Source organism: Mastacembelus armatus, chromosome 13 (genome assembly GCF_900324485.2).
Source record: "Mastacembelus armatus chromosome 13, fMasArm1.2, whole genome shotgun sequence".
In the NCBI taxonomy this organism is placed as follows: Eukaryota; Metazoa; Chordata; class Actinopteri; order Synbranchiformes; family Mastacembelidae; genus Mastacembelus; species Mastacembelus armatus.
This window is the reverse complement of record NC_046645.1, coordinates 16,155,421-16,174,153: the sequence shown is the minus strand read 5'-3', so window position 1 is coordinate 16,174,153 and position 18,733 is coordinate 16,155,421. Positions and strand designations below refer to the sequence as shown.

At 40.7% G+C, this 18,733-nt stretch overlaps 1 protein-coding gene across 10 annotated transcripts in view; it reads right to left on the bottom strand.

Moving 5' to 3' along the window:
- The window catches only part of msi2b (musashi RNA-binding protein 2b), a 220,870-nt gene that overhangs the window by 19,812 nt on the left and 182,325 nt on the right, over nucleotides 1–18,733 (bottom strand). For 4 of the 10 annotated variants that reach the window (XM_026316669.1, XM_026316661.1, XM_026316713.1 and 1 more), the window contains exon 11: nucleotides 13,540–13,662. The exons of 2 other annotated variants lie outside the window; for them this stretch is intronic. In XM_026316669.1, coding sequence (XP_026172454.1) covers nucleotides 13,540–13,662 — 123 coding nt within the window. The remainder of the gene's footprint in view (nucleotides 1–13,539; nucleotides 13,663–18,733) is intronic. 4 more of the 10 variants (XM_026316686.1, XM_026316677.1, XM_026316733.1 and 1 more) reach the window with 1 other exon arrangement.

Genomic DNA, 18,733 nt, shown 5'->3' with positions numbered 1-18,733 from the left:
TAAGTATCAAAACAGGTTTCAGGCTGAAGGCTGGAAAGAACTGCAACATGCAAGGTACAATCTGGCACTGATTGCAAGGAAGTGTGAGCTCATGTAGTCAGAGTAACATTAATAATTAGATGTATGGAGTTTGGATAATCACTCATGATACTTGCTAGATATGAAACAGGGGAGATCAGAAAAAGGAAATAGTTCAAGAAAAATAAAAGCCTAGCCTTGAAAGTTCCTTAGACTCCAGAAGACTCCCAAGGGCAACTCACAATGCCCCAGCAGGCTTGTCTGGATGAGCCTCTTGTAAGGCCCATATGAGGTCATGTTCCAGAATGTGCCTGGACAGCACCCATGATAATTCCTCAGAGCTATAACCTTCGCAATCCTCCAGGTACTCGAGATTCCTGCTTGCTTGCTAGAGTGGAGAAGGCAACATACCATATACACTGGGCACCCAGCGACAAACCAGGAGGCTTCTTGGTGCCATAGGGAGAGAGAGCCCACTTGAGGTGACCAGCTTAATCTCTTGAAATAAAGGATGAATGTGCAGTGACCTGGTGAGTCCCAGACAGACCCAAACAGGTTTAAAGATTGTGAAAATGGGGAAGGGACCTGGAAAACAAGGAGCCAGTTTTTGCAGACATCCTTCAAAGGCAGGTCAGAAGAGGATAAGACTTGTCGACCTACCTTGTACTGGGGCGCTGGAGTTTTCCGACAATTACCCCACTGAGCATATGATCTAGACGTCTAGAGAAACGCTCTTTGGATAAGTTTCTACATCTGCCAACACCACTGAGCATCTTTCTGCTGGGGGTTAAAACTGATAACAATAGACAACTGAAGCGGGAGACACTTCTGTGATTGTAGAGGTTTGGGCATACTCCAGCCAGGCTTGGGGACCCGTGTCTGAAACAATGTACTCAGGGAGTCCATGCAGACAGACATGTTGGATAAGTTGCCCATGTCCTTCACAGAGGGGAGTTTCCTGAGTTCAGCAAAATAAACCACTTTGGAAAAGCAGCCAATGATAGTTAGATCACAAGTCTGTCCATGTGAGCGTGGTAGACCAGTAATGAAGTCGAAGCCAATATGTCACCAGGGCCTTTTGGGAATAGGAAGAGGACAAAGGTAACCCAAAGGAGGATTTGAAGATGTTTTATGTTGAGCAGGCTGTAACATACTATCTGACATCTTTGGTCATGGTGGGCCACCAAATCCTTTGTTGTCTTACCAAAAGGGTGAGCTGGCATGACAGATGGGAACCATGTGCTAACTAGAGGGCTTGTGGGCGGAGTGCTTGGTGCACAAATAGCTTACCCGAGGGACATAAGGAGGGATCAGGAGACTCTCAGGGCCTATGGACCTGTTCCTCCAGGTCTAATTTAGTGGTACAAACTCTAGCACTGGATGGTAGGATGTGATCCGCCAGTGGATTTTCCTCAATAGGGTCTAACTGGTGAGAGACAGTGTGAGTTTTGGTGTTTTTCTAACTCGGTCTGTAGAAGAAAGTAAAGTGGAAAAGAAAAGTAAGACCCATCTAGCTTTCCTAGAATTGAGTCTTTATTTGAAGGCATCCTAGATTTCTGTGGTCTGTTACCGCGAAAGGTAGTGTGACCGCTTATAGCCAATGATGCCACTCCTCCAGGGCACATCCTGTTCTCCTATGCTATAGTTGAGTTTGGATGAAGTGAGCCTACATGAGAAAAAGGTGTGTTCACTCGTCTAGCTCTGACAGCTGAGACAAAAAGGCCACAATTCCAATGTTGGATGCATCCACCTCTACTAGGAAGTAACGGTGAAGACTTGGAAGAAAAGGTGCTGAGGTGAACCTATTCTTGAGGTGTAAAAAGACACTTTCAGCCTCTGGAGTCCATGTTAATATAAATTTGTAGAACATCAGTTAATGGAGATAAGTGGCAAAGCTGCTAATGGACATGATAAACTTTCTGTAGAAGTTAGCAAATCCTATAAACCTTGGAGTTTGCAGTTTGCAGGACTGGGTCACCTTACCCAGATCCATGCTGATCTGACCTGCTTCCACAATAAATCCCAGAAAAGAAATGGATGAGGGATGGATGTTAGCTAGTAGATGCTGAAAAAAGCTGTTGAATGTGCTGGGCCTATTCCTGTAGAGTTTGAGAAAGTTAAAGTGTTTTTAGATACACTAACACAAATGTATGTAACATACTGTATCTCTTAACACTTCATTAATAAGGTTTTGGAAAACTGCTGGAGCATTAGTGAGCCCACTCAGCATCACCAGATATTCATAGTATTCAGGTAGTGTATTAAAGGCAATCTTCCATTCATTCCCTTCTCGTATGTGAACCAAATGGTACACACCCATACTGGACGCACAGAACACCCTGCTCACAATACCTCAGCACCAGCAGAGGCTCCGGCCCTTGTGTTCCATGAAAGGGTACAAAATTCAACAGCATACTTCCAAGGAACACAATTTCCTTGTAATGTAATAATTTTATGCTGAGGTGGTTAGATACAGGCATTGGCTGGAGGTATCAGCTGTGTCTATCTTAGGCCAAACTGTATTGTCAGAAGAGAGCTTATTGTAAATTTTATTGTGCATGTAAGAAGAATTATTGACTGCAGCAGGATTGCAGGGGGCTACAGCATAGCAATAGGGGTAACCCTCATGGGTTGTGTTTTGTGTTGCTTTTTGCTGGAGAGGTCGAGGTCTCTAAGACATACAGAGGAAAGATTAGGTTTGAGAAAAGGCCATTGGGTTGTGGCTAATAGAGGGAGATTCTGTGTAAACTTACACTGATGGAGACACGTTGTATGGGAGAGAGATGCAGAACTGCCCAAGGCTCTGACTCAGAGTGAGTGGTGGGCCTGCCATATTCTTTATGGTTATCTGCACTGTCACACCACGAATGAGGAAAAAGCGCAAAAAATAGATATAAATATATAACAGATATATAATAATCTAACCCTTTAGACAATAACCAAAGTAAAATTGAATTAAAAAGCCAATGAGAATCAGGGAGATTTTAACTTTAATTTGAAGAGAACAGGGTCCGTGATTAAACTACTGTGCAAAGGGAGTGAATTCCACAACCATGAGAGGGCTTGATTATGCCAATGCTTGTATTTAGTTCTAGGAACCTCCAAGAACATGCAGTTTTCACTGTGGTATGTTTGTGGTGCCCTGGCAATGGCTTTGTGTCACGAATGCAGTGGTTTTAATCCTGCGCCAGGCTAAAAAAAATCCAATGTGCAGTCCCTTTTTCTGCCACCAGGTGTCGCAAAAACATATTAGCCTGTTTGTGGATACATAAATATGCAGGCACTGCTGCAGAGAAAAAATTATAATCTGTTACACCAGGTTTCATGTATTTTGTCAAAGCTCTATTAAGATGGGGCACAACACCATAAGTTACTAAAAGACTAAACACCATGTACAGTTTGCTAGAATGAAAACATCTTTGTGAACACTAATTGCAAATCTGATATATCACACAGCTGCTGTCACAACCATATGTTGGCTTTAATTTTGTCAGGAAAAATATTATCAACTGGGCTTCATTAAAACACAATAGAGCTGACCACAGAGAGGGGAGACTGGAGGTTTAACAGTGTAACACTGCACTGTCTACTTTAAATCAACTCTCCCAAATTATTATTTTATCTTCTACTTTTTCTGTCACTCCTACAAGAAATAACAGCATACAATTGCAATTCCAGCCTCTGATTTGTTGTGGCAGTAAGGATGGGGTCAATTTTTAAACTGTATTTATCTCTTAACTTTAATTATTTTTACACAGGAAAAAGAAAAGAAAAAGTCAGATATGGTTTAGTGTCGATTTAACACTAGCCTATATATGTACAAAATCCCAACATATTTTGTTCTGCCAAAATATCTGATCCTTGCATTATCAAAAAGAGGGAAAATCTAGTGCCATGCAAAGATGGATAATGTATTCCCATGGTAATAGATGCCAGTACACAGGCAGGAAAAGTCCCAGAAGAGAAAAACAAACTTCCTGACCTTTTTCACAAAGTAAATCCTTAGCCATGCATAATAAACAATGAAAGCTATTGTGTTAATGTTGATAAAACAAAGCTCTAGTAGTCAATCTATAAAAAGATCTTATTGTGATAACCTACGTTGCTTAAAATTGTGCTTATTTGGCAAAACAAACTGATGAATGATCAATACATTATCAATATTACTATGACAATCCTTTTCTACAGACATAAATGCTGGATTACGCATCAGCCTCATCTCTGTAATGAAGTTGCTATACACTCTAGAGCCACAGCTCATATGTTCATTTTGACTGGTTGACATATAAACAGACGTGAATACATGTACAAACTGCTAGTATGCTGATACATCAGTAAATTGCTTTCAGCACAAAAGTCAGTTTTCTGACTATAGCTTAAATTTTTTTTATTGAAAGATTTATTATGTGCAGAATCTCACAGTGAAAATTAAAAGCAATTTCTATCTCAATTTAGAGTGCATCTTAAAATGGGAGCTAAGGGAAGTCTCCTGCATGAAAGCACAGCGTTGTTCACCTCTGAAAACCTTTCAGATAGTTCTGCTGGAGGTTTCTTCTGTTAAGGGGAGTTTTTCCTCTCCACTATTGTCAAGTGCTTCCTCATAAGGGATTTGTCGGTTTTCTATGTAAAAAGCCTTGAGATGATTTTATTGTTCATGTGCAGAACTGTAGGGTTAACATGTGGAAAGTAAAATTCAAAATTCATTTGATTTTTGAGGCGTCCCTGGTCCTGAAAGAGTAAAGCAAAAGCAGTGACAATCCACATCATTTCTGACATGTACTTTGATATGAATGACCATAGAGACGAATACCAAAAAAATGACAACAATTTGTGAATGTGTACTTTTACAGGACGGTAACAACACACTCACACTCTCACTCAAAGCTTTAATCTTTTCTGATGTGTAGGCTAATTGGTGGGTGTCACAGAGATTTTTAATCCCCCCATCAATTAGACAGAGGGCAGGCATCCCATTCTGTTGTCTTTCAGCTCTCTAATTAGATCTGTAACAACAAACAGATGAAGACCTGCACTGAGGTCCCAAGCCACTGTCTGGTCTGTAAGGTAAATAACTGTGTATGAAGAAAGGAAAACACAATTGCTACTAGCAGAAACACACCAGGACAGACCAGCATTGATGTTGCCTCATGTATAGCTATTGTCAAGCACAGCTATGAAAGGCTTTTTCAAAGCAATGACAAACAAGACTCATGACATCAGAACCTCTGGTTTTCCCGTGTTATGGAACAGCCCAGCACAGAGAACTGAAGCGATGAGTGTCATGGCAGTGGTGAGAGTGTGAAAACAGTTGTAGCCAGGAAATGGTAGGTGGACTACACCTAGCACAGCCAGCACAATTGTGTAAACCAAAATTTACAGAAGGTGCAGTTAAAACTGGAGTGAAACAATTGTACAAGATGCTCATACAAGTTGACAAGCCCCAAACTAAAGTTTAGAAGGACAAAAATATAAATATGTGGGCTTACTCAGACATAATCTATATAATAATGAAATCTGTGAAGCACACACATTTTTACCTTTTCTCCTTGCCTCTTCTTACCTTTTCTTAGCTGATTAACTTGACAAGATATCTGGCAGGAAGACCCTTGTGAAACTGGGCTATATAAATAAAACTTGACTTGACTTTCATGTTGAAAATGCATTAGAGTGGGCTACATTTTATGGTACAATGTGACCATTCATGACCAGGGATTGTGTAGAAATTACTGAGGGCCTTGAGAATTCAGTTTAACAGTATTTATGAAGTGACCCATGCTAAGATCAATAAAATAGGCAGTTCCTAACTGACAAAAGTATTTTGTCTGACCAATGAGATACATGACTTAAACTTTTTTTTATTCATGTTTTTAATATGCCAGTTTGTTCTTGCCTTTACATATTACAGCGGTCCTTTCATGTACTGATTCTGATGTAGAGTGCTGTCCATGATTAACATTAAATGTTAATTTACATGGACTACAAGTGATATTTTTCCTTTTACTTTGTAGTTGTCCCTGGGGATTTATTCCCCTGCATAAAAATAGCAAAACAGCTCCTCTATCTGAGTCTTGGTCATTGATAGTCAATGAGAAAATGCTTAACAATTGCCCTGTCAGTGGAAAAACGCCATTTGCTGATGTAAGCAAAAGATGTCTGTATGTAAGTGCTTTGGATGGGTGGGAGGCTGAAGTGAGGGCCAGTACCACAACAAACCTTAGAAATAACACTGCACCACAATGAGTTGCACGGAGCAAAACTGTCAAGAGTCTAGTGTATGTGCATTTATGTGTGTGTGTGTTTTCTTGCTGGTGCACACTGACCTTGCAGAGTCAGAAATACCAGCTGGTCCAGATGCACACATGAGCACATTTACTCAGTGTCTGAAACTACACAGCTCCTGCTCATTTTAAAATCAAGCCTTTTTGTGTTGCACTCCTATCTTACTCTTGAAAACACGATCTAATGTATCGCACATTCTTTAAAATCACCAGTGGGATTTAATAATCTGCAATTTGTTTCATTTCCTGTGATCATTTTTCATAGGATGGGTTTCTTTTCTATTTCTGCCCATAATGGTTGTTCCTCTCTGTCAGGCCTTCATCAAGCTGAATCACAGACTAATTAACATAAAGAGAATTTTTTTGTCAGCCTAATATGGCAGCTCATAAATAATCTACAATGACTGGCACTTCATTTAGTGCCCAGATAAGCCATCATGAAGATGTCTAATAGAGCCTATATCTTGCAGGTCTAGCACTGACTTGCCACTCCTTAGATGTTTATGAAATGTGTCGTTTTTTTTTTTACATTTTTATGTACAGATTCACAAAATACACACACTACTTACAACATCTAAGAGACATCTAAGAAATTATGTGAAAAGTAATCTGTTCCAGGAAAGTCTAGATAGACGCTTATTAACCTCAGCATGAACAAAATAATTTAAGAAGTGTTTACCCGAAGAAGCACTTGTGAGACATACTCCCCTGCCAAATCCCAGAAAAGAAAAGAAAGAAACTGACAAACTGCTCTCATCTTTCACTGGTGCTACGGTCATATTAACAGAAATGAACGTGTTGCTGTTATACACAGTACTGTGCAGAGGTTTTGGGTACGTCAGATATTTTATATTCATACAAAACCATGAGTGATCCCAGGCTTATTTTTCAGGACAACAAGCCCATAAAGAACCCACTAGGTTTTATGAAGGGCTATTTTTAGAGGCAAGAAGAACCAGGAGTCCTGCAGCAGATACCCCCCACAGAGCCCTGATCTGGGCAGTGTGGAGTCAGTCTGTGATCACATGAAGAGACAGAAATACTGGAACAGCCTGAATCTACAGAAGAACTGCAGTAGCCTCTCCAAGGTGCTGCAAAGTACCAGAAGAAAACTGTGCAGTTCGAACCAAAGAGAACTATTTTTAGTGCAAAGAGGAGTGCTGCATATACTGGTTAGATTTAGGATTGGTTCCCTTTACTGCACTTTGTATGAAGTTAACTAACAAATGAAAAACTATTTTGGTAGCTTTTGCACAGTAGGACCATATTTTAATGTTTGCTTGAACAGACATAGGCCTGGTTCTTCAAACATGATTCATATAATGCACAGTGAACTGCAGGGCTGCAAAAACAAGCAGTGTCCAATAGGTTGATGGTGTCACAGTGAGTGTCAGCAACTAGCCCCCCTCCTATAGCCTGCCTGTTGTCTTCTCTCAGTATTCCCTGTTTAGAGCAGAGTTAGTGACTATAGGCCTATACATACTATGTGAGAACAGAGAAATTTGTTCTATCTCCTAGGGCTGCGAGAAAAGAATGCTATCATTTTTTTCTCCTAGCCCTGGTTTTGGCAAGTTTTGAGGAATGGCTGGCAGATGCAGTGAGGAAGTATGAAAATCTTCATAACACATTTTGTAAGACATATAAAGACACACAAATGGCTAATAATTCATGGAAAGAGGTAGCCCGAACATTGTGTACGGAGGAGAGAGTCTGTCATAAAAGATGGCAATATCCGATATCTTATGTGTTGTATTGTAGTTTATGTCAGATTTCCACAATGCTTAGCACCCGTTACGTGTGCTGCAGTGGCAGGGACTCCCCAAGAGTTCTGCACTTGAGTTTCTTGTGGAGTATGAAATGTCCTGGCAAACACTAACTTTGTTCTTGTTCTCACCACCTCGCGGAATATGGATCAGCCTTAAGGCACAAGGAGTAAATTGGGTGTCTGAAATTAATCACACAATATTTCTGCACCTTCTTTGGGCCCCTCCAGTCTTAACTTGTCTATGCCTAAAAATACTCATATATTGAATAATTGTAATTATTTTGGAATGATATGATGTTGACCGACCCATAGATCCTTTAATGTATTAGCAAATAACAGTACTATACTACTATAACATAAAGTACAATAACCAATCAATCAATCAATCAGATTACTTTATTAGTCCCCAGGGGGCAATTAAAACTCACGCAGAGCAGCATACATTAACACAGACGCAACAAAGCATGGTAAAAATTCAACTACAATAAATAAGAATAAATACAATATAAAGTGCTACAAAGGTCACTTTCCTCCTTTGAGTCCTGCATCCAGGACAATGAAGTCTGCGTCCCGAGGGAAGCCAGTCAGAATTTTTAGACAGTGCGTGGGAAGTGTCTACAAGTATCCTGTAAGCAGTTTTAAGTGTCTGTTCATCATATAAGGTTCGCAGCACTCTAACAGGAGTACCAACAATACCAACAATACATATTTGTATTTAATGAAAAAAAGGAAACGGACATAGTTTTATATTAGAGCAACACAGCTCAGTTAGTACAATTAAGATTCATTTGTTAGATTGTGATTTTAAAAAGGCAGATGCACATTCTGCATGTTTGGCTATATTCGTCAAAAAATGGCCAGTATTTCTCAAATTATGCCCAGCAGCATATTTAAATTTATGATCACAACTGTATGAAAGCTAAACATACTTTAGTCAGAAAGTTCTTCCCAACACAGAAGATTCCACAAACGCTTTGCACTTGTAGGTTGCTTTACTTTTCCCTCTATGTCCAGTTTCTCCCAAACCAGCTTGATGAGATTTATGCCTGGAGATTGTGCTGTTGTATCAAACCCCTACTCAAAAAGCCTAGTCTTGATCCAGGAGTCTTGGGTTAATTATAGACCAATATCCAACCTACCATTTATTTTTAAAATTCTTTAAAAAGCTATTGCTAAGCAGCTATCAGACCACTTACACAGGAATGAACTATTTGAAAATTTTCAATCAGGATTTAGAGCACATCATAGTACAGAAACTGCACTGTTAAAAGTCACCAACGATCTTCTCTTAGCCTCAGATAATGGACTTGTTTCTATACTTGTCCTCCTAGACCTTAGTGCTGCATTCGACATTATTGACCACAACATCTTATTACAGAGATTGGAGCATGTGACTGGCATCAGAGGAACAGCATTAAATGCAGCTCATGACATGATGAACCTTCCACATGCACAAAAGTTAGTTATGGAGTTCCACAAGGCTCTGTGCTAGGACCAATTCTGTTCACCCTGTACATGCTTCCTTTAGGCAATGTTATTTGGAAGCACTCTTAATTACCACTGCTATGCAGATGACACTCAGCTGTATCTATCTATGAAACCTGTTAACACAAACCAGTTAACCAAACTTCAAGCGTGTCTAACTGACATAAAGACCTGAATGACCAGTAATCTTCTACTTTTAAATTCATAGAAAACAGAAGTGATTGTATTTGGGCCTAAAAACCTCAGAAAGAACTTTTCTAAAATTATAGCTACTTTAGATGGCATAGCCCTGGTCTCCAGCACTACTGTGAAAAACCTTGGAGTTATTTTTGACCAGGACATGTCCTTTAACTCACACATAAAACACATTTCTAGAACTGCCTTCTTTCACCTGCGCAACATTGCCAAAATTAGGAACATCCTGTCTCAAAATGAAGCAGAAAAACTAGTCCTGGCATTTGTTACCTCAAGGCTAGATTACTGTAACTCATTACTATCTGGATGTCCCAGTATCTCCATAAAAAGCCTCCAGTTAATCCAGAATGCTGCAGCCAGAGTCCTGACAGGAACTAGCAAGAGAGATCATATTTCTCCTATATTGGGCTTCTCTTCATTGGCTCCCTGTAAAATCCAGAATAGAATTTAAAATCCTTCTTCTCACATACAAATCCCTTCATGATCAAGCTCCATCATACCTTAAAGACCTCATAGTACAATATTATCCCAACAGACCGCTTCGCTCTCAGAGTGCAGGTCTTCCTGTGGTTCCCAGAGTTTCCAAAAGCAGAATGGGAGGCAGAGCCTTTAGCTATCAAGCTCCTCTCCTGTGGAACCAGCTCCCAGTCTGGGTTCAAGAGGCAGACACACTTTTAAGGCTAGACTTAAAACCTTTAGTTTTGACAAAGCGTATAGTTAGGGCTGGCTTCGGGTAACTCTGAACCATCCCTTAGTTATGCTGCTATAGGCCTAGACTGCCCAAGGACCATCGGTGCACTGAGCTCCCCTACCCCTCCCCTCCCTTCCCTTCTCCTCTCTTCCTCTCCCCCCCCCCTCACATGTATATTCCACCACTGAATTTCACTAACTTTGTGCTCTTTCTCTCCCCTAGTTTGTGCTCTCTCCCTCTCTCTCTGTACCTTCTGCAGCAGGTGCCCCCAGTCCTGGAGCTGTATATCGCTGATGTGCAGTTACTGGCTCCACCAACCTGCAGTTTCTATTTGTTGTTTATTGTTGCTGTTCTTTTCTCCCTCCTCTCTCCACTCACCCCTACCGGTCGAGCCCGGTTCTGCTGGAGGTTTTTTCTTCCGTTAAAGGGAATTTTTCCTCTCTACTGTCGCCAAGTGCTTGCTCATAAGGGATTTGTTGGGTTTTTTGTTTTTGTAAAGTGCCTTGATGGCAATACTATGATTTGTATTGTGATTTGGCGCTAAACAAATAAAACTGAATTGAACTGAATTGTGGCTTTGGGTCTTCCAGACCTCTTCCTGTTAGGTTCCTCCAGTTTCCAAGTTCATTTTGATGGGGTAGGAAACTGTACTCACTTGGCTTTCTATGCAATTTCTCTAAAATTGGGGTGTTCTAAAACATTTGGCCAGAAATGGTGCCCAGTGTGAGGCTTAAACCCAGTCTCAGGCTCTACCAACTGAAGGGTATCAAAAAGGGGGAACATGCACTTTATTTACACTATGATAATGTTGCTCCTGGGCTTAGCACAGTGGACTTTAGTCTATTTAAACATGCAAAATTAATGTCTCATCATGTTGCTTTAATTATACACTAACAACAGTAACATGGATTTCTCACATTAGCTAATGAATGTTTAATGAAAACTGAGGGTCAATAGGGGTAGAAGAGGATCATAAAATTCACACAACAGTCAGCTGAGCAAAGTTAAGTGAGTAGAGCTGTTAGCATTCCCTCTGTGCAATTAGCTACTTTAAATATCTGGATGGACTCACTGGAACCATGTATTTACTGTTCCACAATGGCAGATTTCACTATGCACATGCCAACAACTTGCTATCAGTCTGGAGAGTGGTGGCTTTCCACCATCTGAATTTCTTATGACATTCACATTCTGTGGCAGAGGCTTTCAAAATACAATCATTGCACCATCCAGCAGGCATGTACACAGAAGGACAGCAACTAATGCTGAGCATAGTACTAAACTCTGACAAATACCAGAAAATGTGCATGAGATTCTTGCATTCTTTTCTGGGACTGTTGAGCACTTTTTACTGTGGCAGCTTCCACAGCATCACCTGTCAGCAACTTGGCCCAGCAAGACAAAAAAATGATCAGCAAAATGTCAAAGTTTGTCATGTACTATGTGACAACTGTCACTCACTTGTTTAGGTTTATTTTTCTTTATACTCAAATAAACTGATCATGGTTTACAGAGTTCTGTGTGTGGGGTGTGAAGTAAAGGTTCCTTTTTTCTCAACTAGCTGGATGGGCATGTTGGCCTTGGCACTGGCAGAAAAGCAAAAGACAAAATAAATAATCTGCACTGTAGTTTGTAATATAAGTCATAAAAATGTGTTATTAGAGGAAGTGAAGAGTAAGGATGCCACCAGTATTAAAAACAGATGCGGCAAAACCCAACAGCTCTGGGTACCCCAGTAACCACATGAAAGAAGAATGTGTTGTCTGTCTGGCTCCTTTACTACTGCATGCAATGTTAACTTTTATTCTTTTATTTTTCTTTAACTTCTTTTTTAACTTTTATAAGTCTAGCCATGTGACTTCTAAATTTTAGTTATAATAAAGTCTTATTTGTGCTATGTTGACAGCTAGTAATTTTTGCATCTAAACAGAATCAACTCCATATCTCTGAATCTTTACAACCAGCTGACACGGTCTCCAGTAAACCAGCATCATCTGCCTGCTCTAAAAGCTGGTGAAAGAATTATGGGTCCTGCTCCTGATGGCTCTGGTGATGAAGGGCAAAACAGGAACCTCGTCTCACTTTGAAACACTGACAGAATCAGCACCAACTGGCCCAAAGTAGACATGATCCATCCTTTCATCTGAACCAGACCTGTCTTTTAGATTGAGATCGCCACAGGCCGTGACACTGACTCAAAATTGTTCACCTCAACAAAATAATCCTCTGGTCCATAGCACAGATATCTCTATATGTCCATACACAGGTTAATTCATAATGATAAAATCTAATCTCACTACAACTTTCTTCTAAATAAATCCAAATTGCTATTGCCTTGAAAAGTCTGTCTCATATCAGTATTTTACTTTTAATTTCATGTAAATTGCACAAAATTCAGTTCTGCTCTATTTCTTTTCTTTTTGAAACAATAAGGTCACTGATTAACAATTTGTTCCACAATTTATGATTGACTACATTAATCATATAAAATTTTGTTTGGTCCACCAGATAAGACCTGGTGCTTCTGAAGTAATTACTCTAAATTTAGACACTTATCTAGTATACCTAGTATTTTCAGGTATATTTACATGCTGTTCAGCTAGCAGCTGTTATATTAATGAAAAGATGAAGTGCAACAGGAAAAATAAATAAAATAAAATACAAATGTCCCAGTTTCAGTTACTTATTACACACAGAACAAGGAGATATGTCTGCTCTTGTAGACAAAAATATAATTTCATTTGGACTCCAACTGGACATGCATTGTAAAGAAGTTATATGCGCAAGCAGACCTACAGAAGGAAATGCAAATAGTATAATAATAAGAATCCAACCATCCATCCACAGAGCTGGCAGGTAGAGTAGCTCTTGAGACAACCTATGGTAGCTATCATAACTATATCTTTATTTTTTCCAAAGTGAGAGGAGAGAAGTCTAAATTTTACCCTCTCCTTCCACTTTATAAAGACTATATACATATAGATGTGTGTATGTTTGTGTGTATGTGTGTGTGGATGTTATGTTGTAGAAAAGCAATGCAGACCAGAGAAGTGAAAAACTGCATGGAGAGAGCGTCAGGCCACACAGAATACAGACAGAGCGTTTACCTGCCCCTGCGTTCTGCCCGTATGCCGTGTAGCCGCTGCCTCTTCCACGGGTCCCCCTACCTGAGCCGCGAGCTGCTGCTACTGCCGCTGCTGCCACCGGTCCATATGCTGTAGCTGGAAAGCCTGAGAAAGCGACACAGGAGAGGGCACTTATTTTTAAATTTATTGTTTTCTTATACACATTCATCATTTATATTCATAAATACATTTGTTTCAAAATCTTATTCTTCTAACACTGGTTACAAATTAGATATCTATTAGTTACAAAAATAAATATTAGTTAAGATTATAATTTGACAACTTCTGAGATGGGCCTGTTGAGCTGTTTCAGCTTCACTTAATATTAAAACAGATCCTTCAAGGACTCATACAGATGGTTTGTCCCTACCCTGTAGTATGGCCCATAAGAGCATATCCTGAAATAATCTGGAATCTAGGTGGAATGAAAAGAACTCTGCCAATATTAATGTCAACATTTGTCAATCCAGCAAACATCAGACAGTCAACATCACATAAACTGTCCTACAAACACTATTGCAATTAAGGAATCATCACAGTTTCATTATGTTTAAGCATAGTACCTGGTTAGGATTAGAAAGAAATATTGGTTTGGGTTAAAATCTCCTTCATCATGATGGTTACAATAATGAACAGAAAGTTAAGGTTTTGAAGTGGTCCTAGAGAAAAACATGTTTAACAGTGTCCTGTGGGAATGTCGTGTCTTCTCTGACCCACCCATCTACCACAATCCTCCTCCAAACATGGATTTGTCTCTCTCTCTTACTTCCTCATTTGCTTGAGTCATAATTATTAAAGTCAAGGTTGATTGATCCCTAACTTACTGCTGGTTCTAATAACCTGCAGGCACAAACAATATACAGTATGGAGTAATTTCACACAGTGAAGAATGATATAGAAATAACAACATGCTGGCACAACTTTACAGCACCTACTGTACAGTTACAGTAAGTCAAGCATCAAGACCAACATGATTCAGCTGCTACAAACACTTTCATGAGAACAGTCAATAAAAAACACAAAAAACAAGATTAGGAAACCATTCAGTAGTATTTGGCCTTTGGGCTCTATGGAGTGGAGTTTACTCATTCAGGGAGGTAATTTGCATTCTTGGTCTGGGAAAGGGTCTGTCCTAAAGAGGATCTTTGTGTTTAATAAACACATTTTTTATGATGTAAACATTTCCCAAAACACAAAAATAATATACAGATAACTTATGTAATTTAGGTAATGTATACTAGATCACTTTTCAAGTTTAGCCATTTTCAGTAGTGCATGAACTTTCAGACAACTGAAAAAATACAGCAAGTCACTGTACAATGTTGATTATACATCTAGAGATGGTCTCCACATTTGGCTCAGTACGGTGTTTTGTTTGAACCAGTGGTAGAAGTATTACAAGCTTTTACTCAAGTAAAAGTACCATTGCCACAGTATTGCAAGTGAAAGCCCAATAATCACAATTTTATTATCAATAAATATTTCCAGTGCTATGAAAAAGTAGTTACCTCCATGGCCCTATGTGAAAAAGTAAGCACATGTGAACTGGTTGGGCAAACTCCCATGAACCCTCGAGCACCCTGGAGATGGTATAGAGTTGGTCCAGCGCTCCACGACCAAGACGACAACCGCATTGTTCCTCCTGGATCTGAGGTTCAACTATCGGATGAATTTTCCTCTCCAATACCGTGGCATAGACTTTCCCAGGGAGGCTGAGGAGTGTGATCCCCTTATGCTTTGAACACAGCCTCCGGTCCTCCTTCTTAAAAAGAGGGACCACCAATCTACCAGTCCAGAGGTACTGTTCCTGACTGCCACACAATGTTGCAGAGGGGTGTCAGCCAAGACAGCCCAAAAACATCCAGAAATTTAAGATATTCAGGCCAGATCTCATACACCCCTGGCACCTTGCCACCGAGGAGCTTCCGAACTACCTCAGTGACTTCAGCCCGGATGATCGACGGATCAGCCTCCAAGTTCTCAGCCTCTGATTCAATGACAGGGACATCAGTGGGATTGAGGAGATCCACAAAATATTCCTTCCACCGTCTGACAATGTCCCCAGTCAAGAGCAACAGCAGAGCACTCCTTCCCCTCCTTAGGCACAGAATGGTTTGCCAGAATTTCTTCAAGGCCAACCAATAGTCCTCCATGGCCTCATCGAACTCCTCCTAGACCCAAGTTTTTAGCTCTGCAACTGCCAGGGCCGCAGTACGCTTTGCTTGCCAGTGGCCATCAGCTGCCTCAGGAGTCCCAGAAGGCTCAATAGGACTCCTTCAGCTTGACAGCATCCCTTACTTCTGGTGTCCACCACCGGGTCCGGGGGATTCCCACACAACAGGCTCCAGAGATCTTACAACCACAGCTCCAAGCAGCCATGTTGACAATGGAGGTGGAGAACATGGTCCATTCAGACTCAATGTCTTCAACCTCCCTTGGGATCTGGTTGAAGTTCTCTCGAGTTGAACACCCCTCTGACAGTGGGTTTGGTCAAAGGTTCCCAAGAGACCCTCACAATATGTTTAGGTCTGCCGAATCTGTCCAGCTTACTCTTCCACCAGTAGATCCAACTCACCACCAGGTGGTGATCAGTTGACAGCTCAGCAGCTCTCTTCACCCGAGTGTCCAAGACATATGGTTGAAGGTCAGATGACATGACCACAAACTCGGTCATTGACCTCAGGTCCAGGCCACTCCAAATGCGAACGATATTGGCGAACAAGCAGGTGGACCGTTGCTATGCACAATGTGTGTCACTAAGTGACACTATGACTCTTTTTTGGCACTGCGGTGAGAGTGAAAGTTGCGTTTGATGTGAGGATTTCAAGAGTCTGTCACCTTATCCTGCTGCTATATTAACACCCGCAGGCCATGCAAAATGCCCTTATGCTCCTGATGGTCTGCTTGCCACTGGCTTACACCATAACCATGGTTTAATTTTTATTTCATGTTTGCAAACTCGTTAAAGTTTGTTTTGATAATAAGAGATTGAAAACAGACTTCTCTATATTCTTTTGTAAAAATATGATTGATTAATTGAAAACATAATTCACAGATTAACTGATTATCAAAATTGTTGTTTGTTGCAGTCTTACAAGAAATTACTTAAATAGAACCTGTCTGACAAAGCGAAGCATGCTAAATGATCTCAAAAAACAACACATCATGTCATCTCAAAAAATTCAAGAATAGATGAGAAACAAAGTTATTGACATGTATCAGTCCTGAAAGGGTTACAAAACCACCTCTAAGGCTTTGGGAACCACTATTATTCCAAAATGGAAAAAACTTGGAACAACTAGCAAAATTACCCCAAGAGCACAATGACAACTCATCCAGAAGCTCAAAAATAACACAGAACAATATACAGTGGGTACGGAAAGTATTCAGACCCCTTTAAATTTTTCACTCTTTATGTCATTGCAGCCATTTGCCAAAATCAAAAAAGTTCATTTTATTTCTCATTAATGTACACTCAGCACCCCATCTTGACAGAAAAAAACGTAAAATGTAGACATTTTTGCAAATTTATTAAAAAAGAAAAACTGAAATATCACATGGTCATAAGTATTCAGACCCTGTGCTCAGTATTGAGTAGAAGCACCCTTTTGAGCTAGTACAGCCATGAGTCTTCTTGGGAATGAGGCAACAAGTTTTTCACACCTGGATTTGGGGATCCTCTGCCATTCTTCCTTGCAGATCCTCTCCAGTTCTGTCAGGTTGGATGGTGAACGTTGGTGGACAGCCATTTTCAGGTCTCTCCAGAGATGCTCAATTGGGTTTAGGTCAGGGCTCCGGCTGGGCCAGTCAAGAACGGTCACAGAGTTGTTCCGAAGCCACTCCTTTGTTATTTTAGCTGTGTGCTTAGGGTCATTGTCCTGTTGAAAGGTGAACCTTCGGCCCAGTCTGAGGTCCTGAGCACTCTGGAAGAGGTTTTCTTCCAGGATATCTCTGTACTTGGCCGCATTCATCTTTCCTTCAATTGCAACCAGTCGTCCTGTCCCTGCAGCTGAAAAACACCCCCACAACATGATGCTCCCACCACCATGTTTCAATGTAGGGATTGTATTGGGCAGGTGATGAGCAGTGCCTGGTTTTCTCCACACATACCGCTTAGAATTAATGCCAAAAAGTTCAATCTTGGTCTCATCAGACCAGAGAATCTTATTTCTCATAGTCTGGGAGTCCTTCATGTGTTTTTTGGCAAACTCTATGCAGGCTTTCATGTGTCTTGCACTGAGGAGAGGCTTCCGTCAGGCCACTCTGCCATACAGCCCCGACTTGTGGAGGGCTGCAGTGATAGTTGACTTTGTGGAACTTTCTCCCATCTCCCTACTGCATCTCTGGAGCTCAGCCACAGTGATCTTTGGGTTCTTCTTTACCTCTCTCACCAAGGCTCTTCTCCCACGATTGCTCAGTTTGGCTGGACGGCCAGGTCTAGGAAGAGTTCTGGTCGTCCCAAACTTTTTCCATTTGAGGATTATGGAGGCCACTGGGCTCTTAGGAACCTTGAGTGCTGCAGAAATTCTTTTGTAACCTTGGCCAGATCTGTGCCTTGTCTCTGAGCTCCTTAGGCAGTTCCTTCGACCTCATGATTCTCATTTGCTCTGACATGCACTGTGAGCTGTAAGGTCTTATATAGACAGGTGTGTGCCTTTCCTAATCAAGTCCAATCAGTTTAATTAAACACAGCTGGACTCCAGTGAAGGAGCAGAACCATCTCAAGGAGGATCAGAAGAAATGGACAGCATGTGAGTTAAATATGAGTGTCACTGCAAAGGGTCTGAATACTTATGACCATGTGATATTTCAGTTTTTCTTTTTTAATAAATTTGCAAAAATTTCTACATTTCTGTTTTTTTCTGTCAAGAAGGGGTGCTGAGTGTACATTGAGAAATAAAATGAACTTTTTTGATTTTGGCAAATGGCTGCAATGACACAAAGAGTGAAAGATTTAAAGGGGTCTGAATACTTTCCGTACCCACTGTATGCAGGGGTACACCCTGGACAGGTCATGAACAACTTCACACACTCACACTCACTCCTATGGGCAATTGAGAGGCACCAATCGACCTAACATGCATGTTTTTGGACTGTGGGAGGAAACCGGAGTACCCGGAGTAAACCCACACAAGCACAGGGAGAACATACAAACTCCTCACAGAAAGGTCTCTGT